The sequence below is a fragment of the Thermothelomyces thermophilus genome, chromosome 3 (genome assembly GCF_000226095.1).
Source record: "Thermothelomyces thermophilus ATCC 42464 chromosome 3, complete sequence".
NCBI lineage: Eukaryota > Fungi > Ascomycota > Sordariomycetes > Sordariales > Chaetomiaceae > Thermothelomyces > Thermothelomyces thermophilus.
In genome coordinates this window covers 4,271,667-4,292,778 of record NC_016474.1, presented here as the reverse complement: position 1 = coordinate 4,292,778, position 21,112 = coordinate 4,271,667, and the positions used below count along the sequence as shown (strand labels likewise).

At 52.4% G+C, this 21,112-nt stretch overlaps 11 protein-coding genes across 11 annotated transcripts; 6 read left to right on the top strand and 5 right to left on the bottom strand.

Annotated features, from left to right (window-relative positions):
- Window positions 1-721: 721 nt before the first annotated feature.
- MYCTH_93590 (uncharacterized protein) lies at window positions 722-1,729 on the top strand (the record flags this gene model as incomplete). Its single annotated transcript, XM_003663426.1, has 1 exon — window positions 722-1,729. The coding sequence occupies one exon, from the start codon at window positions 722-724 to the stop codon at window positions 1,727-1,729; it is 1,008 nt and encodes a 335-aa protein (XP_003663474.1).
- A 219-nt stretch (window positions 1,730-1,948) lies between these two features.
- MYCTH_2110569 (uncharacterized protein) lies at window positions 1,949-2,837 on the top strand (the record flags this gene model as incomplete). Its single annotated transcript, XM_003663425.1, has 2 exons — window positions 1,949-2,389; window positions 2,832-2,837. The coding sequence occupies 2 exons, from the start codon at window positions 1,949-1,951 to the stop codon at window positions 2,835-2,837; spliced, it is 447 nt and encodes a 148-aa protein (XP_003663473.1).
- Window positions 2,838-3,290: 453 nt separating this feature from the next.
- Window positions 3,291-4,393, bottom strand: MYCTH_2305422 (uncharacterized protein). Its single transcript, XM_003663424.1, has one exon. It carries the CDS (start codon window positions 4,235-4,237, stop codon window positions 3,521-3,523), a length of 717 nt encoding a protein of 238 aa, XP_003663472.1. The 5' UTR covers window positions 4,238-4,393; the 3' UTR covers window positions 3,291-3,520.
- A 429-nt stretch (window positions 4,394-4,822) lies between these two features.
- On the bottom strand, window positions 4,823-5,454 carry MYCTH_2127263 (uncharacterized protein; the record flags this gene model as incomplete). The annotated part of the gene is made up of 3 exons (XM_003663423.1): window positions 4,823-4,858; window positions 4,915-5,349; window positions 5,440-5,454. 3 exons carry the CDS (start codon window positions 5,452-5,454, stop codon window positions 4,823-4,825), a joined length of 486 nt encoding a protein of 161 aa, XP_003663471.1.
- A 492-nt stretch (window positions 5,455-5,946) lies between these two features.
- Window positions 5,947-6,493, top strand: MYCTH_2305421 (uncharacterized protein; the record flags this gene model as incomplete). Its single annotated transcript, XM_003663422.1, has 1 exon — window positions 5,947-6,493. A coding segment is annotated over exon 1 (196 nt), but the record flags the coding sequence as incomplete, so codon positions are not given.
- Window positions 6,494-7,321: 828 nt separating this feature from the next.
- On the top strand, window positions 7,322-7,857 carry MYCTH_2305420 (uncharacterized protein). The gene has a single exon (XM_003663421.1). The coding sequence runs from the start codon at window positions 7,482-7,484 to the stop codon at window positions 7,776-7,778; it is 297 nt and encodes a 98-aa protein (XP_003663469.1). The 5' UTR covers window positions 7,322-7,481; the 3' UTR covers window positions 7,779-7,857.
- A 715-nt stretch (window positions 7,858-8,572) lies between these two features.
- Window positions 8,573-9,361, top strand: MYCTH_101345 (uncharacterized protein; the record flags this gene model as incomplete). Its single annotated transcript, XM_003663420.1, has 1 exon — window positions 8,573-9,361. The coding sequence occupies one exon, from the start codon at window positions 8,573-8,575 to the stop codon at window positions 9,359-9,361; it is 789 nt and encodes a 262-aa protein (XP_003663468.1).
- A 347-nt stretch (window positions 9,362-9,708) lies between these two features.
- Window positions 9,709-11,532, top strand: MYCTH_2305418 (uncharacterized protein). The gene has a single exon (XM_003663419.1). The coding sequence runs from the start codon at window positions 9,864-9,866 to the stop codon at window positions 11,256-11,258; it is 1,395 nt and encodes a 464-aa protein (XP_003663467.1). The 5' UTR covers window positions 9,709-9,863; the 3' UTR covers window positions 11,259-11,532.
- On the bottom strand, window positions 11,533-12,325 carry MYCTH_2305417 (uncharacterized protein). Its single transcript, XM_003663418.1, has 2 exons — window positions 11,745-12,325; window positions 11,533-11,652 (listed from the first exon to the last, which is right to left on the bottom strand). Exons 1-2 carry the CDS (start codon window positions 12,319-12,321, stop codon window positions 11,624-11,626), a joined length of 606 nt encoding a protein of 201 aa, XP_003663466.1. The 5' UTR covers window positions 12,322-12,325; the 3' UTR covers window positions 11,533-11,623.
- Window positions 12,326-14,556: 2,231 nt separating this feature from the next.
- MYCTH_50286 (uncharacterized protein) lies at window positions 14,557-15,142 on the bottom strand (the record flags this gene model as incomplete). Its single annotated transcript, XM_003663417.1, has 2 exons — window positions 14,557-14,630; window positions 14,725-15,142. 2 exons carry the CDS (start codon window positions 15,140-15,142, stop codon window positions 14,557-14,559), a joined length of 492 nt encoding a protein of 163 aa, XP_003663465.1.
- Window positions 15,143-15,895: 753 nt separating this feature from the next.
- MYCTH_2118656 (uncharacterized protein) lies at window positions 15,896-17,696 on the bottom strand (the record flags this gene model as incomplete). Its single annotated transcript, XM_003663416.1, has 3 exons — window positions 15,896-16,728; window positions 16,802-17,037; window positions 17,686-17,696. The coding sequence occupies 3 exons, from the start codon at window positions 17,694-17,696 to the stop codon at window positions 15,896-15,898; spliced, it is 1,080 nt and encodes a 359-aa protein (XP_003663464.1).
- Window positions 17,697-21,112: the final 3,416 nt, after the last annotated feature.

Sequence of the window (21,112 nt, the reverse complement as noted above, 5' to 3'; positions counted from 1 at the left end):
GTTCTCGAGACAGGTAACTACGGCGACGACCGACGTGTGCTTTCCGGGTTTCCTTGGAATGCGCTAGAGTGTGAAGCCCTTTTTAGCCCTCACGGAGCCAATGGTGAGAGGAATTATTAAGCTCATATTCCAGCTGTCTCGGAAGGCAGGCTTTGTTCTATCGCGTGCCGTATAGAGCAAATAGTAAACAGAAAAATTATAACATCGCGACGTGACCCGTTCCCCTATATATCTAAACCACATGAGCAAGGGGAATAGGTAATTGATTTCCGTCACCTCTCGTTCCTTCCCGTCATCGAGTAGTGTTTACTGGCTGCTCCAATCGGAAACTGTTTAGTCAAAACCGGAGCTGTATAATAGAGCTTTCATCCCTACCTAGAACCTCCTCACCTCCACACGAGGCCTCGATCAGATGAAATTATACGCGTACAACCGCACTGATTTAGTTACAAGCAGACTGTTCATAAAACAGACCGATCGTACAACTCCTATCTCCCCACTTATTATGTTCTAGTACCTTCAAATCTACATCGCCGAGGCTCTCGAAAGAATTAACCTTACAACTTTTCATAACCTCTAATTACACACCTTTATACTCTTCTACTCCATCTTCGTACAGACAATACCAATCTGATCAATTCTTTACACTTCTCAAGCTTTCATATAGCTTCACGCTCTTCTCTTCCATCCTCGCACACAATAAGACTAAACTCTCAAAGAGATGTCGGCCCAGAGCAATCGTTGTGCCCGCTGCGGCAACAATACCGCGGACCGTCTCTTATGCGTCGAGTGTCAGCGGTCCGATATGGTCGCGGGTTCCGGCCAAGCCGATAACTATAGTGCCGCCTCCACAGCGTTAGGGTATCTCGCTCAGCCTGGAGGATATTATCCAAGCAACATTCCGGCCAACCCTTATGCCCACAGGCTCCGCCTCTACCCACAGAATCATGGCGACAACGATTCACAGCTCACTCCAAGCGAAAGCTGGCTCGCGCCGCCGCCGTACACCCCCTCGGCGCCGAACCCCAACCAGCAATTGGCGCCCCAGCAGCCCGTACAGGGCTTTCTCGGGACTCCTCAGGTAGGGTTCCAGCTACCGGCCCCGAGCCAAGGCCCTTGGGTCCCAACCCAAGGCTTGCCCTACGCCCCCGTTGCCGCCGCCGCCGCCCTTGCCGCTCCCAACAACCCGCCGTTCCTCGGCTACCAGCTTCTGCCACTCCGGTTCGGCGCCGCAGCAGCTCCCTTCGGGCCCTATAGCCCCTACCAAACGCTGCTCGCCCAACGCTATCATCTCGGCTACAGCAACAACAGCCAAACCTCCGCGGGCGCCGATGACCGCCATAATGATATCAAAAATCAGGGTCAGCAAAACCTGAACCTATACAAGGAGCGAGCCGACAACCAGGGCCAGAGCGACAATGGCAACAATGACAACGACAACGACGGCGAGCCCGCCCCTAGGCCCCTCGGCACCCGCGGCCGGCGCAACGCCGCCCTCGTCGCGCGCGGCCTGTGCATCTGGTGCCGGCGGCCCAACCCGGACCGCCGAAAGAAGGGCTGCCCAACCTGCCTGCCACGGAGGGCGGGGCTGACGGCCGAATGGCGCCGGAAGCGCAAGGCGGCCGAACGGCGGCGACGCGGGGAACTCGGAGACCTGGAGGGTGAGGATGAGGGTGAGGATGAGGGTGGGCGCGAGGACGGAATTGAGGATGAGGAAAGGGGAAGATAGGGCGGAAGGGGGTAAACAAGAGGGCCAAGAGGCCTATTGCAAGGTGACCGGCTGTGAAACCAGAGAGACCGGTCTAAAGCGGAGGGGTGTTACGGGTCTCTTTTCGAAAATAAGCTGTGAAGGCTGACCAGGCCCAAGTAATAATAATGATAAGGTATCTTATTTAACGTGATGGATGTATATTATTTAGTGAAAACCAAAACTCTGTGACAATAAAAAATGTCGTCGTACAAGGACACGGAGGACTATATATGGTACCTAAATGGTGCCGGCGGAACCAGGAAGCGCCACCTTGGTATGCCGCCCTTTGAGCGAAATGAGGATGGCGAAATCGAGCTCGCCCCAGGCGAGGTTTACTGTCGCTTTAGCAACGAGGATGGCGACCTCTGTTACAAGACGGACGCGTTCTCGAGCGAGTCGAACCTAAAGACCTACATCAAGAAGCATAAGATTAATGGCAACCCGGCCCGTATTAAGGGTAAGCGGCAGGGTGCCAATAATATCGACGATATGAACGTGGCGTGTAAGTTTTACGCCAAATTGCGCGAGATTGTTGAGAAGGGTGATGAGGAGGAGTCTGCCGAGCCGATGCCGACTCCCTCTAAGCGCCCTGCCCCTGCCGAGGCTGCCCCCCGCCAGGACCGTCGACCTTCCCTGCCCGTCACCAAGCCTAACCCAGAGAAGGAGGGCAGGAGCGAGGAGCTAGGGATCGAAGCCTACGGCCCAAGAGGCCGCGGGAGCCATAGCCAGGCAGTAGATCTAGGAGGGCCGTAGGGTAGGCTTGCCCCCCTTACAGGCCCTACGACGAAGATTATAGGCTATAGAGTTGGCCTTAGTAGCTAGCTAGAGCAACCGCTAGAAGGCCGACCAGGCCGGCAGCAGGATATAGCGCGTGTCGGACAAGGACTCCCTACGCTTAGTTTTCACAGGGGAAGGCCTATAGAGGTACCAGGGCCTAATATACCCTAGTGTAAGTATGCCTTCTATACTTATAAAGGCTCTTGAAACGCTTATTTATATCCTTTGAATTCTTATCTTAACCATAACTTTTAAGGGATATAATTATTATTAGTTATTCTATTATACTCTCTGTTCTTTATAGCTTTAATTACTTTAGTAATATCTCTAATATAAGGCAAGATATAGCTTTGTTAGAGGTAGCTGTCATTATTATTAATATTAAACTTAGTCCTAGCTTAGCTAAAGACTAGATGTTTATAGATAATTTATCTCTCTATTATATCCTCTTTATAACATAATAAGTACAATCTAATTACCATTAGATATATTATTAATATATATACTTAAGTATTATTACCATTTATACCTTAGAAGTTGTCATTTGTAGTTTATTAGCTTAAAGAAATTGTCACGTAAAATGAAACGAGGTCGGCCATATATGAAGTACATAAGGTAGGTGTGTTACAGATGTAGTGTGACATCGCATGAAGCGATCAAATCTAACCGAATAATAATTAGACCATGATGCTGTACCACCCATCCGATGGAGTGGTAGGGGGTTTTCGTGGAAAAGCATCCAGGGACGTCAGCGATGCGTTCTTCACAAGTCGCCCACCGTGAGAAACAAACTTGATAATGGAGACTCGAAAGGCAAGGGTATTGCACCTTTCCTCTACGCGTCGTGTCTGGGTTTGAGTTGGCAATGACGCAAATTAAACCTAACTAGATAATAGACGTTTCTGCGCCTGTCGAAGCACTACCACCTAGTTCTATTCCCCCCCTTACATTGCCATTTTTCCATGGTATGAGATTTCCTGCCGCTCACGGCCCTCATCCATCCTTGCACGCCGCCAAGATCATCCTAGCGACCTGTCTGTTTAGGGCGTCATCCAGCGGCATGTGGTGGGCCCCCTTGAACCGGATCACGCTCCTCCCCGTCTCGTCAAAGAAGTCCACCAAGACCTCGCTCTCCGGCCGCCACGGGTCGTCCTCGCCGATGAGGTGTATGCTCTTGGCCTTGACCGGGCCCCGGCCCAGGATCTCTCGGTACCCCTTCTCCTTGGTCTCGTTCCGGGCGCCGCCCTCATCGAACCCGCCCTGCAGCGGCACCGTCCCGCAGACGGGAATCACCATCTTGATTCTGCGGTCCCCCTCCCCCTCCAGCCGGCGCGTCAGCTCCATCGCCACCTTGCCGCCCATGGAGAACCCCACCAGCGCGACGACGGGCCCGGCGCCGGCGCTGCCGCCTTCCGGCCCGGACAGCCGCTTGATCTGCTCCAGAAGCCGCTCAAAGAGCGGGCTGCCATCCCAGTACTCCTTCTCCGCCTCGGCGGACGAGTCGTCCATCCACGTCAGGTATGGTCCGCAGCCCTCGAAGAAGGGCAGCACGCCCGGGCCGGGCCCGCGTGGCAGGGGCGCCGCCAGGTAGTGAAGGGTGAAGTGGTGCTGCAGGAGGGCGGCGAGCTTGCGGGTCTGCATGCGGAAGATGTCCGGGTTGGTGCCGGAGCCGTGGAGGAAGACGATCGAGGGTTTCGTTTTGGCATGCATAGTTTTGTTCTGATTCGTCTCTTTCCGTTGTTCTGGGCGCTTTTCTCCCTTATTTTCTTATTCTTCTTTTTTGTTCTCTGCTTCTTTTTTTTTTGGGGGGGGGGGGGGATGGTTTGCTATCTTCGGCGGATTGTTGCGCTGGCCAAAAGTTCGATCGGATTCGGAGTTTGTCGACGTGAGATCGGAGAATGGAGGACATAAATAACCTGACAAAAACGGAAAAGGCCGAGTGTCGGATCTTGTCCATGGCTACAACGCTGCAGGTCTCAGCCTCCCTGCCGGGCCGTCGCGCCAATCCAAGCGCTAATTAAGCTCGGAGGTTTGAGTCCGACATATTGTCTCGGAGCTGGGGGGTTTGGAGGGGCTGCACCAGGGAAGAGAAAGGGAAGGGGAGTTGTATGTGGTTCTAGGGCAAGGCAATGTCGGTAATGTCGGATTCATTTCTATACAACTGTCATTCGTTTACTTGGTATGAGAATAAGCTAAGCCACAAAGTGCGATGTTCTTCCTTGCAATGTCTTTCTCCTGACTGACTGGGAGTAGCATCGCCCGCGACGCCGGCCCGTGGTTGAACAAGTCAGCACATTACAATCCTCGTTGAACGGCAAAAGGATACAGAATCTCACATGGGGCGTCAGCGACGTCCCGAAAATGAGAGCGGTCGCAGCATAGCTTACGACGATGCTCAAGCTGGCGGCGAAGTTCTTGGCCACGTTGTCTGCGTACGCGATACAGACAGCCACGGTAAGACCACCGAACGCTTGCAGGCCAATGGTGAGCCACACGAGGGGATCGTAGCCCGCGAAAAACCCTCCCCTTTTGATGGCTGCGCCGTCCTGCCACAGCACGCCGACAAAGAGAACGGCCGGGATAACGAGCCTCCAGCGGTCCGGTGCGAAGATGCTGTGATACAGGGCACCGACGACCTCGGAAACCGAACCGCCTGGGCGCGAGCTATATGTGTCGCGGGCGGCAACCGCCAAACTGGCCAGCAGTTTGACGACTTCAACGACCAGCACCGCCGTCGATGCCAGGTATCTCGGTCGTGCTCCAGTAGGTGTGTTTCGACATTGGTGCATGACCACCACTAGCAGCGAATTCTGAAGGACCAGCTGTCGGCGCCTCAGTCGCATATATCCCATCACCCATTAAAGACTTCTCCGATAGGAATCGGGGAAAAGTCAAGAGGAATATGAACTCACAACGCCCAGCGACATGCGTTACAGCGACACCCGCCGGCGGGATGGTGCTCTCAATGGTTGTAGCGCGGGCCAACCAACGCTGCCGTGATGACGGCTTTCCACTTTGCTGTCGAGCATGCTTGCTTGCTCTGGGAGGCTGCAATTCCACGAGGATGTTGAGAAATTGTGGAATTGAGAGAACGTCTGGCAACAAACCTTAAACCTAACCTGAAACGGGAATCTAACAGGCGCCGAAGGAGTGGGCGCGGCAACTGCACCAGTCCGGTTATCCAATGCGCGCACTTTGGTCGCACCGGCGCTTAAGACAACCTACTTGAGCGAAAGTAGTGCAGCCAATCATATATGTATCATGTATGTACGGATTGGGAATGTATGTTTCCCGGAGCTTTACGGCATGTGGAAGTCGTACCGGTATTATCCGATCCAGAAGATTGACGCGCTACGGTACATGGTGCTGTAATATCACTACGGTGGTGAGTGATTTCTGGCACTTCCCGGCCGTGCAATGGCGGAAATCCACGTCGCTGACCGATGGATCTCTAATTACTCGTCATTCTCTCAGGCGTCATTCTCGATATGGATCTCGAGTGCAAGCGCGGCTTGGGTCTCGAGAAAACCCGAAGATGCACAGCCTCCACGGGAATGTCTCGACGCCGATATTCAACCACCTCGGCAGCTCATCGTGGCATTCCTACGACGCTGCCATGATTGTCAGGTTAGGCAAGGGCATTGGGAGCCACGTGCCCTTGTTTGGCGTTGCTGCAGTTTGCGCCGCGTTCTTTGTCATCCGGCGGACGAAGAGGAGACGGGTGGCGTTGAGGTAGCACGCTGTTTCTTATTTCACTCCTCCGCGTAATCCTCGATTTTTTCTTCTTCTTCTTTAGATTGTATTCTGTCATATTACGGTCACAATTCTAGGAAAAGCGGACTGTGGGGTTTAGTTGCGCCATGTTGAAGGTCTGGGAGCGATGAAAACTTTAGAGTACGGAATGTGTACTATACGGATAAGGAAGCTATAATTAATAATCATATGCATTGGGCGGTATGCGCTCCCTCGGTTGTCTCGAGATCAGGGAAGATGATTACCTTAAACAGTCCTCCAGAGTGTGTGTATTATATAACCAATATACCGAATGTCATTTCTCTAAGTTCCTTTGGAGATTCAACAGAGGAATACAGTGCAACAACAGCTTGGCTTACGCGTTGTCTCGCTTGGGTAATTTTGTTTTGTTTGGGGTACGGACGTTGTGAACATGCCATTGACAGTTGTTAGACTCGGCTACAGCCGCCTGGACCCAGCATATGCAATGCACGTAAGCAAGGCCCCCAAGTCTTAATTACATCTTTCCCTACCTTCCTGATTCTCGAGGATGGAATAAGGGGGATCCCAGGTTCCGGCGATCTGCAAGTTTGGGGAGTGTATCGCCGAATAGCAGAAGCAGACACGAGCGATATTTAGAGGCAATCACCTCGAGAGTTTCCCCTCGGGTGACCAACATTTGAGGTGTTTTCCAACGCCATTGATAATGACAAATACCCGGTGACGATTCTTCGAAGGCGGGGGTTCGGGCCGGATAATGACCTGAGCTCTGCGTCATGCCCCCAAGAGGTGATGTCAACCGCCCCCAGGCTTGTCGGAAACCTTCAAAAACACCCAACTGGTTTGACATATTTATAATTAGACGCCCAAGTTCCCGTCGCACGCTCAATCGCTGATGCATTCTTTACCAGAGTGCTATCCAAACTTACGAGCACGGCCACGACCACGACCACGATGCTACGAACAGCGCGGCTCCCGCCCGGTCGGCGCGCCCTCCTTCCCCATTCTGATCATCGTCCCCAGGCCTGCGCTTCCGGCACCGCAATCGTCACCAGCCGGCCGGTGACCTTTGTGACGGGAAAAGGCAATCCGAGGCGGCCCATATACCTGACGGCGATCAAGGAAGGGGGCCCCAGTTCCCAGCGCTCCTCCTGGCTTCCCTCGACCTGGAGCCCCAGCACGTGAGTTAGCTTCGCATCCCGCCCACCACTCCTCCTATATTATGGTTCTCTTCTTATTCCTTTTCCTTCTTCATTGTTGTCTTCTGTCTTGTTATCTTCTTGCAGCACCCAGCCTGCTGATCCAGACTGACGTGGAACTTAGGATCTCCACCCTGGCCCTAGGCAGCATGCTGGCGGGCTCCTGGTATATCTGGGAGGCCGGACGCGACTATATGGTTGCGGCTGAGGCGGACAAATACGAGCCGCGGTTGCTGGGAACACATCGGGAGGGCAAGGTGAACCGGGATTATGTGAATTATGAGCGGTGGGTTGAGGAGAAGCACGGGAATAAGAAGTAATGAGGTGCACGGGTTATCCTGGTTCTGGTCAGTTTGCTTAATTACGCGTCGGCTATAGGAGAAGGTAAGTATGATAGGGGAGGAGGCACCTTTGTAAGATGACCAGTGGGTGGAAGAAACAAGGGCCAAATAGGTGTTCCACTGTTGGTTGCTGAATCTAGAACCGGGTTGTCTTGTATGAAACCGCACAGTAATTAATAATTAACGGAAATCCATAATTAGTTCGGCGTAGTTTTCTTTGATTCACGCGGCTGGTTGACTCCGAGGTTTTCATGGCGGATATGTTTAGTGCCGTGAGCATAAAATTCCGAAGGCATTCAATTGAATTTACTAATTAGGTTCTTTGTGTGAAGAAAGCTGTACGATGCTGCCGCATCAACCATTGCAGGAATTGGCGGCCATGGGCAAGTTGTCTGGGATTCTGGCTGTTGTTGCTTTGATGTTGCGTTGACAGAGCCGCGGTTGAACTTTAACCCTTTCATTGCAGTGTTCTTAGCGCCGGGCTAAAACATGCAAGGACCTTGTGCAAATTACACCCGCTAGTCGCGTCGTGGAGACAAAAAGTTCCTTTGAGAGCTTTCAGGAGAAAAACACGAATTACCCCTGCCGACTGAATTTGGTTACTCTTAAGCCGTTGGGCTCCTTTTTCTCTCCCAAGACAGCCCTTCATCCTTCATCATCACCAGCGCATGATTGCTATCAGCGACAAAAGGCATATCCAGAAATACAAAGTGACCGAGAAAATGCGCTCTTCAGTTTACCTCGTGGGCTTCGCGGCCCTGGTGGCGCCGTCGATGGCGTCGCCCGAGCCCAACGGCTGGTCGTCGTACAAGTCGGCGCCCGACGGCCCCAACAAGCTGGACGAGTGTGGGTGCGGGCTCATCTACCAGACGATGCTCCGATGCCAGAAGCTCAAGGGCGTCAACAGCGGCGTCCGGGAGTGCGTCTGCATCCCGAACCCGGACGGGTGGTATGGGTGGATGGACGGCTGCCGGGCGTGCCTGTCGCCCGGGTCGTACGATAGCCAGGACTTCTTCGACAACCTCTCGCGCACCATCACCCAGCTGTTCGTCTCGTGCACCGAGGTGGGCGGGGGCATCACCAGCGACGGCGAGAGCATCTGCGCGAGCAATGCCTACTTTGAGGCCTGCGCGGCGCTCAAGACCGACGGGAAGACGAGCTGGGCGAGCTACGACGCCTTTTCTTCCAACGGAGCCTTTGCCTCGGGAGAGGGCGGTAACGGGACGTATGTCCTGAACATTTCCGAGGATCAGGAATCCGCGTCAGCAACACCCTCGAGCTCGGGCACGGCTATCACGCGGCCAAAATCGGAGACATCGAAGACGACGACGGCATCAACAACAACGACGACGGAGACGACGCCGAGTGCTACCGAGGGCTCGACAACGGCGACCGAAGCGTCTGTGACTTCTGCTAGCGGGACCACCGTGGCAACAACGTCTGGATCGGCCACGGCCACGACAACCCCATCATCCGCTATGGGTCACACGGGGTCGAGATCGCAGGCTGAGCATCTCATGGGTTTGCTACTCCTCGCGGCTGTGGGAGTTGCGCTGATTTAAGAAGCCGTGGACGTTGCAAGAATCAGCAATAAATACCTTATTGTAGAGTGGGGGATAGATATTTAATTAAGGTAAAAAAAAATGTAGACCTTAGGGCGAATCAAACGTTGAGTTGGTTTGGGTGAGATGTTTGCTCTACGCTGCTCTGCTCAGCCGCAAAGGTGTAATGCATGTAATTCGGAAGTTACCTTGACATATTACCTAACTTCACACACAGTCAGCGCATTGCAGTTTGGTATGCAGATACGGAAAAGCCAAGCGAAGCCGCATTACTTGGTAAGCTAAATATTCCCTGCAGCCGTTCATTCATTGGCCGCCTTAAATTATGATTTCACGTTAACGTGGCAACCGCCTGACCCTTAACGTTAAACCTTATACATATGTATACTTTCAATCCCATTCCACTTTAACTTGCCGAACCTATCTTGAAGAACAAAACATACCTAGGGTAACCACAGGCTCTGATTAATTAATCTCGGATACTCGATCTGGAGTAGCTGGCATGGGCTTCCTCCGTAAAGTGCTGACCGGGAAATTCCCCGGCAGCCGTCGAAGGCGGAGCGAAGCCGAGCACCGGGAACACGAAGATGCAGAAGGAGAATTCCCGGCTGCTGCTGTTCGCCGCCACGCGCTCGACACCCTTCCACGACTGCCGACCCCGCGCCGCCCGATCACGCCCATCCCGGCGGACCCACAGCAGCAGCAGCAGCAGCAGCAGCAGCATCCCCCTTGCTACTTCTTCCGCCTGCCGCCCGAGATCCGCCTGCAGATCTACCGTCTCCTCCTCACCGGCCGCGAGATCCACCTGGACATGCGGTACACGGCGGCCGATACGACCACGCCCCACTCCATTCGCGGCGCCTCGCTGTCGCCCCACGGCCGCCGCTGGCGCTGGCACGCCTCCACCTGCCACCGCCACCCGGCCGCACACCCCCTCGCCGACCGCTGCACCTGGGGCGGCGGGCTCCCGACGGCCTGCCACCTCTACCGCCCCACCCGCTCCCCGCAGCACGAGCAGCACCAGAAGCACCAGAAGCGGGAGGGGGAGGAGCAGGACGAGGGGGAGGGAGACAAGGAGGAGGAGGAGGAAGAGGAGGAAGAGGAGGAAGAGGAGGAGGACAACGACGACGACGACAGCGAGTGCCGAGTCGGGCGCGAGGTAATGGGGCTGCTGCTGGCGTGCCGGCTGACGTACCGCGAGTGCGTGGGGCTGGTGTACGGGGAGAACGTGATGCACGTGGGGTCCGGGGCGCTGCTGCTGCACACGGAGGCGCTGCTGCCGCGGGAGCGGGCGGCGGCGGTGCGGTCGCTCGTGGTGCGCGTCGCCGAGGAGGCCGCCTGGGACTACGCCGACGAGCACCTCGGCCTCCGCCGCCCGGGGCTCGACGCCTACCACGCCATGCTCGCCCGCCTGCCGCGCGCCTTCCCGCGCCTCCGCGCCCTCACCGTCGCCCTGCACGGCTCCCTCCGCCGCGGCCGCGTCCGCTGGCGCCAGGGCGAGCGCGAAACACTCGACCCGGCCCAGGTCCGCCACCGCCTGCTCGAGACCATGGACGCCGTGGTGCGCGGATATAATCATAATAATCATCATCATAATCATAATAATAATAACCACGTTGGCGTCCCGGAGCTGGCCGAGTGCGTCCTCGCGCTGGCGCACGACGCCTTCGACCGCGTCATGGGAGCCGACCGGGCCGCCGCAGACAGGGTCCAAGAGTCGAAGGAGGGCAGAGTCAGCGGCAGCAGCGGGTGGGTGCAGTTCTGGCGGCCAGTGACGGTCGCTCCCGGCGCCCGTGGTGGCGAGGCCGCGCCCGAGACCGGGTACTGGGTTCGGAGGGTCTCTCCCTGGGAAGCCGACGACGACCGCCTCGGCACGGGATTGTCGTTGTCGCTCTGACCTGGTTTTGCGGAAGCAGAAAGGGGCTTTTGTTTCCGGCATCATCACGGCAGGGACTATTAAATTGTGCAAGAGACAAAATCCGTGAAATTGGGGGTGGGGGGACGTTGCGCCATGGCACAAGATACGGTACCCTACGTTAGTGAACCGCGTTGTTGTGAAGGCTACCTTGTATATATTCATCCTAGGATGCACATGTGTGGGCGGGCTTGGGCGCCCTTATAGCCTACTATCCTTCCCTAACGGGAGCCGGTTCTCCGTTTTGGGTTCCGACAACATGTCAAAGGAACGAACGAGCCATCATCCCGAGACTCCATATGTTCTCGTTCACCTCCAAGCCCTCCTCTTCTTGAGTATGTATTTTATCACTGCTGACCGGGAATGGTAGGGAGCCCTGCGACGCAAGGTTCGTCAGCATTTGTTTCCGGGGGAGCAAATATAAACAAGACGAGAAAGGAGGGAAGCAAGGCGTCCACGTCCACTCACAGTCGTCGCCAATAGCCTCCTTGGCACTCTGGGGCTTGGTGCACGCGATGGCATCGGCGTCGGACTGCCTCTGGAGCGGGGCGCAACGGTCGCCGGCGCACTTGTTGTCCATGGCCCTCTGCAGGGCGTCGCCCTTCCAGCCGAAGACGTAGTCGCCGTGGATGCCGTAGCCCGTGTTGTCGCCGTGGCTCCAGTAGAAGGGCTGGGAGCCGTCCGCGGGCCACTCGTTCTTGTTGTTGAACGGGGTCGTGTCGTACATGATCTCGTACATGACCTGCGGGATCTTGACCGGGTGGCTGGCCGGGCAAGGGCCGCCGCTCTCGAACGTGCCGCTGGCCGGGTACGCCACGTGGCTCTTGTGGTCCGGCGTGTCGACGTTCTGCCCGTCCCAGCACGACGGGAACGTCACCGTCACGCGCCAGCCGCCGCCGCACGTCGACTTGGGGAACGACTTGGTGTCGGCCCCCGTGCACGGCGCCCCGCCAAACGGGTTCTGCTGCTTGTTCGCCTCGCACCGGAAGCAGAGCCCTGGCGGCACCTTGCTCTCCTCCCGGTTGTTAGGGTCGCCCACGAGCATGCGGAACCCCTATTTTTTTGTCCTGTCAGCGATACTGACACATTTTTTTCTTACAACATATTATACTTCTTTCCAGCGAAATATGGCCTCTTGAACGGATGGTAATAATTACGTACTGGCTTAAACGCGGTGACGCGGGCGCTGGGCTGGTAACCCCGGATGCTGGTGACGAGTCAGGTAAGCGAGCCGTTGAGCCAGATAAATAAAGGATACGGGAAAGAGAGAGAGAGCTTCCTCCTTCTTCCATTTATCAGTAACAACCCGACTTACTAGTAAACTGTCATTCCGCCCTGAACGTTCAGGCCGAGGTTCGCAAACTGCGGGACGCGCTTGAAGGACCCGTTGCGGGCCCTGAAGTAGACGTTGGCGGTCCAGTAGTTGGAGAAGTCCTCCGAGTAGGTGCAGCTGGTGCAGGTCGACAGCGTCGGAGGGTCGTGCTCGACGGGTGGCATCGACACGTTGAGCGAGTTGCCGCCGATGATCTGGTGCATGTGCGGAGACGGTATGCTGCCCGGGTTGACCAAGGGGTCGATGCGGTCGATGGTGAGCTGCGAACAGCCGAACCGCATCAGCTCCTGGGCCCTAGCGACCTGGGCCGCGGCCATGGAAGCAATCCAAGCCTTTTGTTGCATCTTGCGAGGGTATCTCGATTGAGGGACGGGCTTGTGCTGGTGTTTGTTCAGCAGGGGATATCACCGTATATTCACTTGAATTTTCAAACAAGGTAAGGAGAAAGGGCGAGAAGGCGTTCGGCGATGCTAGGTAAAGTAGACGGTGCAAGTCCAAACCGAAAGTTCAATATTTACCGCTTGTGCTCTTTGACCAAAGCCAGAGGTCCATCTTGCTTCATATATGCTCTCTCTGCCCTCGGCTGTCTGCTGTCCAACTTTCCTTCCGCGTTTCTCAGCTCGTCGCTGCCGACACCATGTGCTCCTGCGGGGGACCAGTGCCGAACTGACAAACTGGGCGGGAGGATGGGAGGTCATTCTTCTGGATGCCCAGTTACATCCTCGTCTAGAAACTGCCGAGGCCGGGGGTTAATTTAACCTTTGTTATGGATGCCAAGTCCGGGGAACTCTTATTCGACAGGGAAAACAACTTTGTCTCCGTCAACAGAACCGATTGGCGCGTGCCACCCCCCCAAATGTCGCTTGTAGATGAATTCATCCCTTTTTGGATACAGGAATGTACCCGATCGAGACGGGCTCGGGGCTTCCAGAGCGCCAGCCCCATTGTTCCATTGCTCTTTTTTGGTCGACAGATTCCACAAGGCGTCACGGCATATACATGTCGGCCACACCACCGCAGACTGGTCGAAGAACCGTGCAATCATCGTCATCTCGACGCCTTGCGGTTCGTCTGCACGGGCGCCGGCAGTTCAGCCCGCGTCCAAATCCACAACTGCCTATCTACCACGTTGTTCCTTAGTCCTTAGAAGCCAACTCTATGCAGGTTCAAACCCCCTTGAATGACACAGCATTGTCCATGCACGGCAATCCATTCTATCCCTTGACGACGGCATGCAAGCTCCCCTCCAATGTACTCCATAATTATGGACTGGTTTGCTAGGCCCAGTGTCTGGTAGTCTCCGAGGCTGAGGACCCAATCATTGTCCGTACATGCTGATGGAGAAACACTCAGGTATCGAAGCTTCGTCTCCCCTGGTCGGCGTCGTGGCGGTGTTTTCATTGCACCAGGTAATTATCCTGTGTCTTAGTCGCCAAGTTCCTCCTCAAAAAAGGTGTGGCAGCTTCCCTTTGAGCTAACCCCTGACACACGGAACCAAGCTTGTATTGTACCTCCATATTTTCTTCCTCTGTTCTTTTTATATTTGGCAATTTCCCTAGAGAGGACAGCGCAAAAGTTCCGTCGAAATCCAAGATCAAGCCTACCTAGACGTGTTCGATCAAGTAAAGTGCTGTTCCCGCTTTTGGGCCCCGCTAATTAATTAACCAACTCTCGAAAAGCCGGTTCAATTTCTTTTCTGAGTTTGCAAGGGATCTACATTCCCAACCAACGTTAACTAATACGTTCGAGGTCTCTTGTGACATTATTTCAGTCACTTTCAGTTGGGGCATAATTAAAGCATGTTGACCGAGTTAGGATTCTCTGTTGCTTGCTGCGTCTCAGTCACTCAAGTATAACTGACTGGACTGATCCAGATACGAGAAACCAAAGCTTCCGCCTTCGAATTTGAGCATCTGATACTGTTTGTACCTTGATTGCTTAATTTTTTCACTCGGGCTGCTCCTCCTCCCATTCGACCGGCCGGTTCAGCTCAGCCCATCTCTTTTCAGCATCGCTCCCGACTTTGCACAAATACAGCAATCACAAATCAGCATTCAAAAGTGCCCCAAAACGAGAGTGAGCAGGAGAGAGACCGACTCGAGAAGCAATACTTACAAGGGGGCGGCACCAGCCCATTGATGGCCCAGAGCCCTCGGGGGGTCTCGTCGATGTGCACCTCCCAGTCGCAGTCCTGCTCGCGCACGTGCGGCCGGATTGCCGCGTGGACCCTGTCGAGGACGCGCGTGGTCTTCTGCACGCTCTCGACGTCGTCGTCGTCGCCGTTCTTCGGCGTGACGTGCACGGCGATGTGGTCCGCCACGAAGCGGACGAACGGCCGGGCACCGGCATCCTCCGAGCGGGGGCGGCCGCCGACGAAGGTGTCGGCGCCCGGGACGGGGATGAAGTGGACGACCACGTAGAAGGCGGGCAGCCCGGCGCTCGTGTAGATGGACGTCAGGTCGGCCGCCAGCGCCTGCTTCGAGGCGGGGGTGGTAAAGGTCGAGGGCGGGTGGAAGATCTGCCAGAGGGGCATGGCGACGGGTTGGCTTGACTTTTTGTTAGAAAAGAAGAAGAAAACGGACGAAAACAACAAAGAAAAAAACGAAGAGAGATATGGTGACGGTTTATTTGGAGACTTCAAAGATATCCTAAAATCGCGATTCCTTGGCTTAATTAAGCGGCCATATCGTCGAGGTTGAAAGGGGGGAAAAGGGGGGGGCTTTTATGATGCTGGAATTCGGGTCTCCGCCGGGTGCTATTCCTGATAACTAATCATTCCAAATCATTCCAGTAAGAAATACGTTAGCTGAGACGCCATCACCAGTTAGGAAGGGCTTTCGATGCGTTGTTTAATCTTGATTACTTATCATGAGAGCCGCTCGGACTGGCGCTGGAAGTGCCCCGTGCTGAACATCTCCGCTACCTCGGTACCCCATAATGACACATTGATTCGAGAATGTACTTCTCCATAGCCGTAAAAGCATTGCTGAGGAGGCGAAGCTCCTGGCCTACAACACCTGGGCCGACACAGCTTTTGGTTAATCCTACCCAAGCAGGGGTGAATGCGCATGTCATCGCTGGGCCGTGTGTAAGCCTGCTATAACTACCCGATTCGGAAGTGCGCCGTTCCCTATTGGTGCAACATCGTGTTCTCGATGTCAGTTACCATACCAAGATGCACTTGCATTTACGATTATCCACACGTGAACTCATAGCTGACAGTCGGGAGAGTAGTGCTGAAGCTCCAGGAACACATTATCAACGTTGAAAGATATATCACTTCCCTTTACTCATAAGCAAACAGTGCCTTATACTTCTCCAATGACATTCCTTTCCTCTTTGCCTCCGTCTTCAACTCGTCCATTTCTTCCTCCGTCATGCCCTTCAAGTCATGCCGAGGCGCGGGCAGCGGTTTCGCACTCCGAAACAGCCCCTCCAGCAACGCCAACATGTCATCCGGCACCACGCTGACGTGCGCTCCCGCCCCCACGTACCGGTATAGATCCGCAATCTCGGGCGTCTCGGCGGGGTTGAGAGCCGCGTCCGCGCGCTCGGACGCCCACCGGGTGAGGCAGGCGGCAAAGAGGATCCACGCCAGGGTGTCGCGGGCGTTTCTGGAGGCCGGGGGCTGCCGGAACTCGATCGTCCGCGTCCTGCTCTCCGTCAGGGCGGTCAGGTTCCAGCGGAAGTGCGGGTGCACAAAGTCGTCCTGGTGGAGCGTCTGCCGCGCGTGCACCGAGTCCCTCGAGCACCAGCACATGCGCTCGCCCAGGTCCGCGAGGCTCTCCGCGCGGGAGAGGTCGTCGAAGATCTGGGGCATGTCCGGGCCGCCGTACACCGCGTTCCACCGGTTGCTCGTGCAGTACGGGTTGATGTGCCGGTGGCCCGGCATCAGCCCGTCGATGCACCGCTCGAAGAAGATGGCTTCCTTCGCGACCCCCCTCGCCGCGCTCAGCGTCCAGGGTCCGCTTGCCGGCGAGAGGTGGACGTGAGTGCTGCACTCCTTGGTGGCGTGCACCTCAAACCCCGACTCCAAAACCCTCCACGTCTCGCGTAACTCGGGGATCCATTTGTGCCTCTGCTGTGTGTAGAAGATCGAAGATACGAGCTCAACACCGACTGGTTCAAAATAGCTCTGGTAAGTATGGCCATCTGCCTTGGAATCTCTTGTATGGCGATAGGGTCAACTTACAGAGGTTTTCAGCTGGGTTAGACGGCAGTGTTGAATTCTGGATCCATTTTTGGTATGATTTGGTGACGTCGGCCTTTTGAGACAAGCAGGCAACGTGACTCGGAATCCTGGATTTTTCGAGGTGAAGGCAAATTTCCATGGCTAGGCTCCGGAAATCTGCATGGTTCCGGCTCTTACTCTTAACAACAAGCTCAATCTCCACGCCAAAACGTAGTCCAGGTTGGTCGAAGGTTTGGCTCGTGGACGTACGAGATTACAGGACAGGCTGTGACAAGGAACGGCAAAAAAACTAATTAGGATATCCGAGAACAGGATAGGAAAGGACCACGATAACAGAGAAGAAGAGCAAAAATTGGAGATGCTTCCCTGTCTATTTTAGTGGGCATAAACCGCAGGAGGTAGGTAGTCAGGCTCTCAACGGAGATTATTTCCCGAGCACGGGGCATTGCCACCTGCCGGCCCGGTTGCGGGTAGTCGGCCGGGGTGATGATGGCCATCCGAGACGGACCATCAAGGACACACATGATTGAACAGACGATGATCATGCAGTACTGCGCAAGAAGACAACCAAGCAAGCTCGTTCCGTACCGGAGCAGTTTTGTTGGTTGATATGCCCTTCCATTGCCTTCTCTTCCTCTGTTAGGTCGGTTTGGGTTGACAATACGCAGAATCCTTTGCTGGCCCCGAGAACAGCATCACATCGCTGCACAGCCTAGCAGTTGCCATTGGTTCGCCTTATGACGAAATGTCGCATGGGCGGAAGGCGCTGGCCATGTTGACTCCAAGCAGCCCAATCATGGAACCAACAAACTGCAGCAGAGATACAAAAGAAGGAGAGCTCTTCCTGCCCAACGTCAATTGGGTTGTCTCAAACCAGACTCCACCTTCCGTCCATGCATCGCTCGTTGCAGCCAGGTCCTCGGAGTGATAGAATGGACACTGCTAGCTGATGTGTGTCAACAGAGTCCTCCATATTTGAGAGCTGTACTGCGAAAGCTTCATGGAACACCGAGGATTGCAAAGACCGTCACATCTTGTATAACTTCCTATACTTCCTCCCCACCCACCACACCGGCACTCCAGAAAGAGCGTAGCCACAATATCAATAGCCTTTAGAGGTGAAAATCCCACATCACCCCTCGAGTGGTAGAGGAAGGCCGAAAAACTAAAGCTCAACCCTACGGGCTACAGCACGGTCAGATATGCTACAGTGGTCAACTATTCATAGCGGTACAAGCGCTATAGCAGGAACTCCTAGAACTCTTATATAAGCCTTAGAAGTAGTAATAAAAAGATATATTATTTCTCTTAAGTGCTAGAGGCACTTTAAGGTATTATCTATATATATATATTAAACCCTAATCTTTTATTCCTATTAATAGGTTAGTAATAAAGGATATAATTATTATAAAATTAAGATAGTTTAAACATTAGATATCTAATATTATTATTATTATTATTAGTCCTATATCGTTAGACTAATAAGCATACTAGAGCCTCTCTAATTATATATAAAGGAAACTATACCTAAAAAGGCCAGATAAAAACCTCTATCCCTCCTTTAACGCCTAATCTAAAATACTAATATACTATAAAGAAAAGGAGAAGTAGCTAGAATAACCCTATAGAGGCCTTACCTCCTGGTCTAGCCTCTTTATAAGGCAGTATTCTAGGAGCCTCCCTAAGTCTATTAGCCACTATAGAACCCTCCTTACCAAACAATAGTTACAGGCCCCTATACCCTATAAGACAAGGTCTAGGTCCCTTTACAATCGTATTTCCTAGGATTCCTACGCTCGGCTTCTTAGTAGGTTTAGGCACCAAATAACTAGGTGCTTAACAGTTTCCCTTCCCTAGCTATAGGCATAGTAGGGGGTACTAACCCCCGGGACTTAAACCCTAAATAGGAAGTCACGGAGGCTAATAGCCCCTATATAGGCCTGTACTAGTAGGGAGCTCTAGGCCTTCATTAGGCCCTAGTGCCTTTATAGGCCTTCCCCTATAAAAACCAGGCACGGGGGGTCCTTGTCTAACACATGCCATATCCTCCTATGTTACGATTTGGCTACATAAGGCGACCCGGCAAGGCACATAGGACCAATCAGGAACCACAAGATCTAAGGACCAATCAGGAAGTGATCGCAGTGATCGCACTTCGATCAAGACAAGCACTTAGGTAACGATCACAGGATCGTAGTAGCAATCGTACGATCAAGACTTAAGGAGGAAGGACAGGGAATTATATATAGTCACTCGTTCTACCGGACTCTGGCGAACTCTAGGAGTTTACTAGTGATAGTAACCTATAATTATAGTACTTATACCAGGTATTACTAATTACTATAAGAGACAACTCTAGTATTATTATAAACCCTTTGGCTTTACCGAATCCCTTAGATGACCTGCCTATTGTCCTGCTTAATCTACCTTTGTCTGAACCCTTTTAGAAGAAGTCTGAGTTAGGTTTGTTATACGTTGCTATTACTCCCTTTATTCTATTATAGTTTAGAATAGAGGTAACTTTGACCTTGATATTAATATAGCTACTAGTGTTATAGCCGAATAATTGCTTACCTAGCTTAGTTAACTCTAGTAGCAGATCTAGGAGTTAGACTAGAGAGATAAGGCTACTTAAGCTCGAATTAAGGAACTTAAGAACGGTAAAAAGTATTTGTAGAAATTGATTAACGAGGCCTACATTAAAATCGAGATGCTTAAGGCTATTAAAGCAAGCCGTATCAAGATTGAACTACCTAGCAAATATAGAGGAACTAAGGAGGATCTTATAGGATTCCTAATAAACCTCTGATCCTATTTCTGGATTAATAATGACAAGTTTCTAGACAAAAAAGCTAAAGTCCTTTATATAGCTATAAGACTAGAGGGCAAGGCACTTAGATAGTTTAAACCTACATAAAATGACTATCTTACTAAGGAAGACGAAGACGACCGAGACGTATTTATGTAGGCAGTCTTTTAGTCTTACGACCGTTTCGAAGAAGAGCTTTAGAAGGTTTTTAGCGACAAAGACAAGAAAATTCATATATAAGAAAGACTTGCCAATCTCTGATAGACTAAGTTAGTAGCCTCCTACGCTATATAGTTTAGATAGGATATATTTAAGTCTTAGCTTAACGATAAGGCATTAATATAATTATTTTATAATAGCCTAAAGGAAAAGGTCAAAGACAAGCTATATAAGTATAATCGGCCTAAGACTCTAGACAAATACATTATATAGGCCATTAGAATCGATGATTAGCTCTATATACGAGAGTAGTAGAAATAAGGTCGAATGAACGGAACTATAGTTAAAGCTAACGACAAGAAAAAACGAACGTACGCTAGTACCTCGTACGGGACGTACCCCGGAGCTATAGATATAGATATAGCGTAGAAGCAGGACCGGAAGAAGACGACTAAAGATAAGTCCAATGTTACCTGCTATAACTATAGAAAGAAAGGGCACTATAAGCGAGAATGTTGAAGCCCGAAGAAAGAGTAGAAGCTAGTCTCTAGAAAAGAAATCGCAGATATTGACGAAACTACCAAGAATGTTACCAAAGTAGTAGCTACGAGCTACAAAGACAAGGGCAGTGATATAGATAGTCTTAGATATGATGGCAATGGTAAAGACGAACAAGTACTATATTCCGAACTAGTTACTATAAACCTAGAGATAGGTCTTACTAAATGGGATATAGCAAGAGAATATATACCGCTAATTTCGATTCTCCTAGCCTTGGGGTAGTAGGGTTTTATAGTTATATAGAGGTAGAATAGATTGTAGATGACTAATACCTAAGGAACCGAAAGACCTAGACCTAATGTTCTATTCCTCTAGAAACGAATTGAAGGGTATCGTAACGAAGTTTTCTAGCTTAATACGGAACTGTGCAAACGGGATAAACGTTTGACTTAACTTGCCTAGTAGAGCGATAAGATAAGGGACGAGACAAGGGAACTCTAACGTATTGTAGAAACTATTAAAGGAAAATAGCTTATAGTATATAATAGACCCAAAAGCTATACCAAGTGTTTTAACGATTAGCAACTTAGTAACGATATATAAAACCTAGAATACTAGTTTATACGTACGAACCGTAGGAAGGATAAGTATACGTAGGAAAGCTACTAGAAGAAATACTCCTACCTTAGTACTAGAGTACCTATAGTCTACATATAGTAGGAAGGATTTGGGAGAGAATTCTAATACCTCCTAGGCAACGCTATACGACTATACCCTCAATACAAGGCACATGTACAAGTGCCCTGGTTCTAGTATATAGCATACAAATGCCGATACTACTT

What these genes read in the sequence shown, in the direction of transcription:
- MYCTH_2305422 (XM_003663424.1), bottom strand. Translation starts at nt 4,237, where the DNA reads ATGCATGCCAAAACGAAACCCTCGATCGTCTTCCTCCACGGCTCCGGC.
- MYCTH_2305420 (XM_003663421.1), top strand. Translation starts at nt 7,482, where the DNA reads ATGGTTCTCTTCTTATTCCTTTTCCTTCTTCATTGTTGTCTTCTGTCT.
- MYCTH_2305418 (XM_003663419.1), top strand. Translation starts at nt 9,864, where the DNA reads ATGGGCTTCCTCCGTAAAGTGCTGACCGGGAAATTCCCCGGCAGCCGT.
- MYCTH_2305417 (XM_003663418.1), bottom strand. Translation starts at nt 12,321, where the DNA reads ATGCTCGTGGGCGACCCTAACAACCGGGAGGAGAGCAAGGTGCCGCCA. An exon ending in GGAGGCTATTGGCGACGACT is followed by an intron (nt 11,653 to 11,744) that starts GTGAGTGGACGT and finishes CTTGCGTCGCAG; the next exon opens with GGCTCCCTACCATTCCCGGT.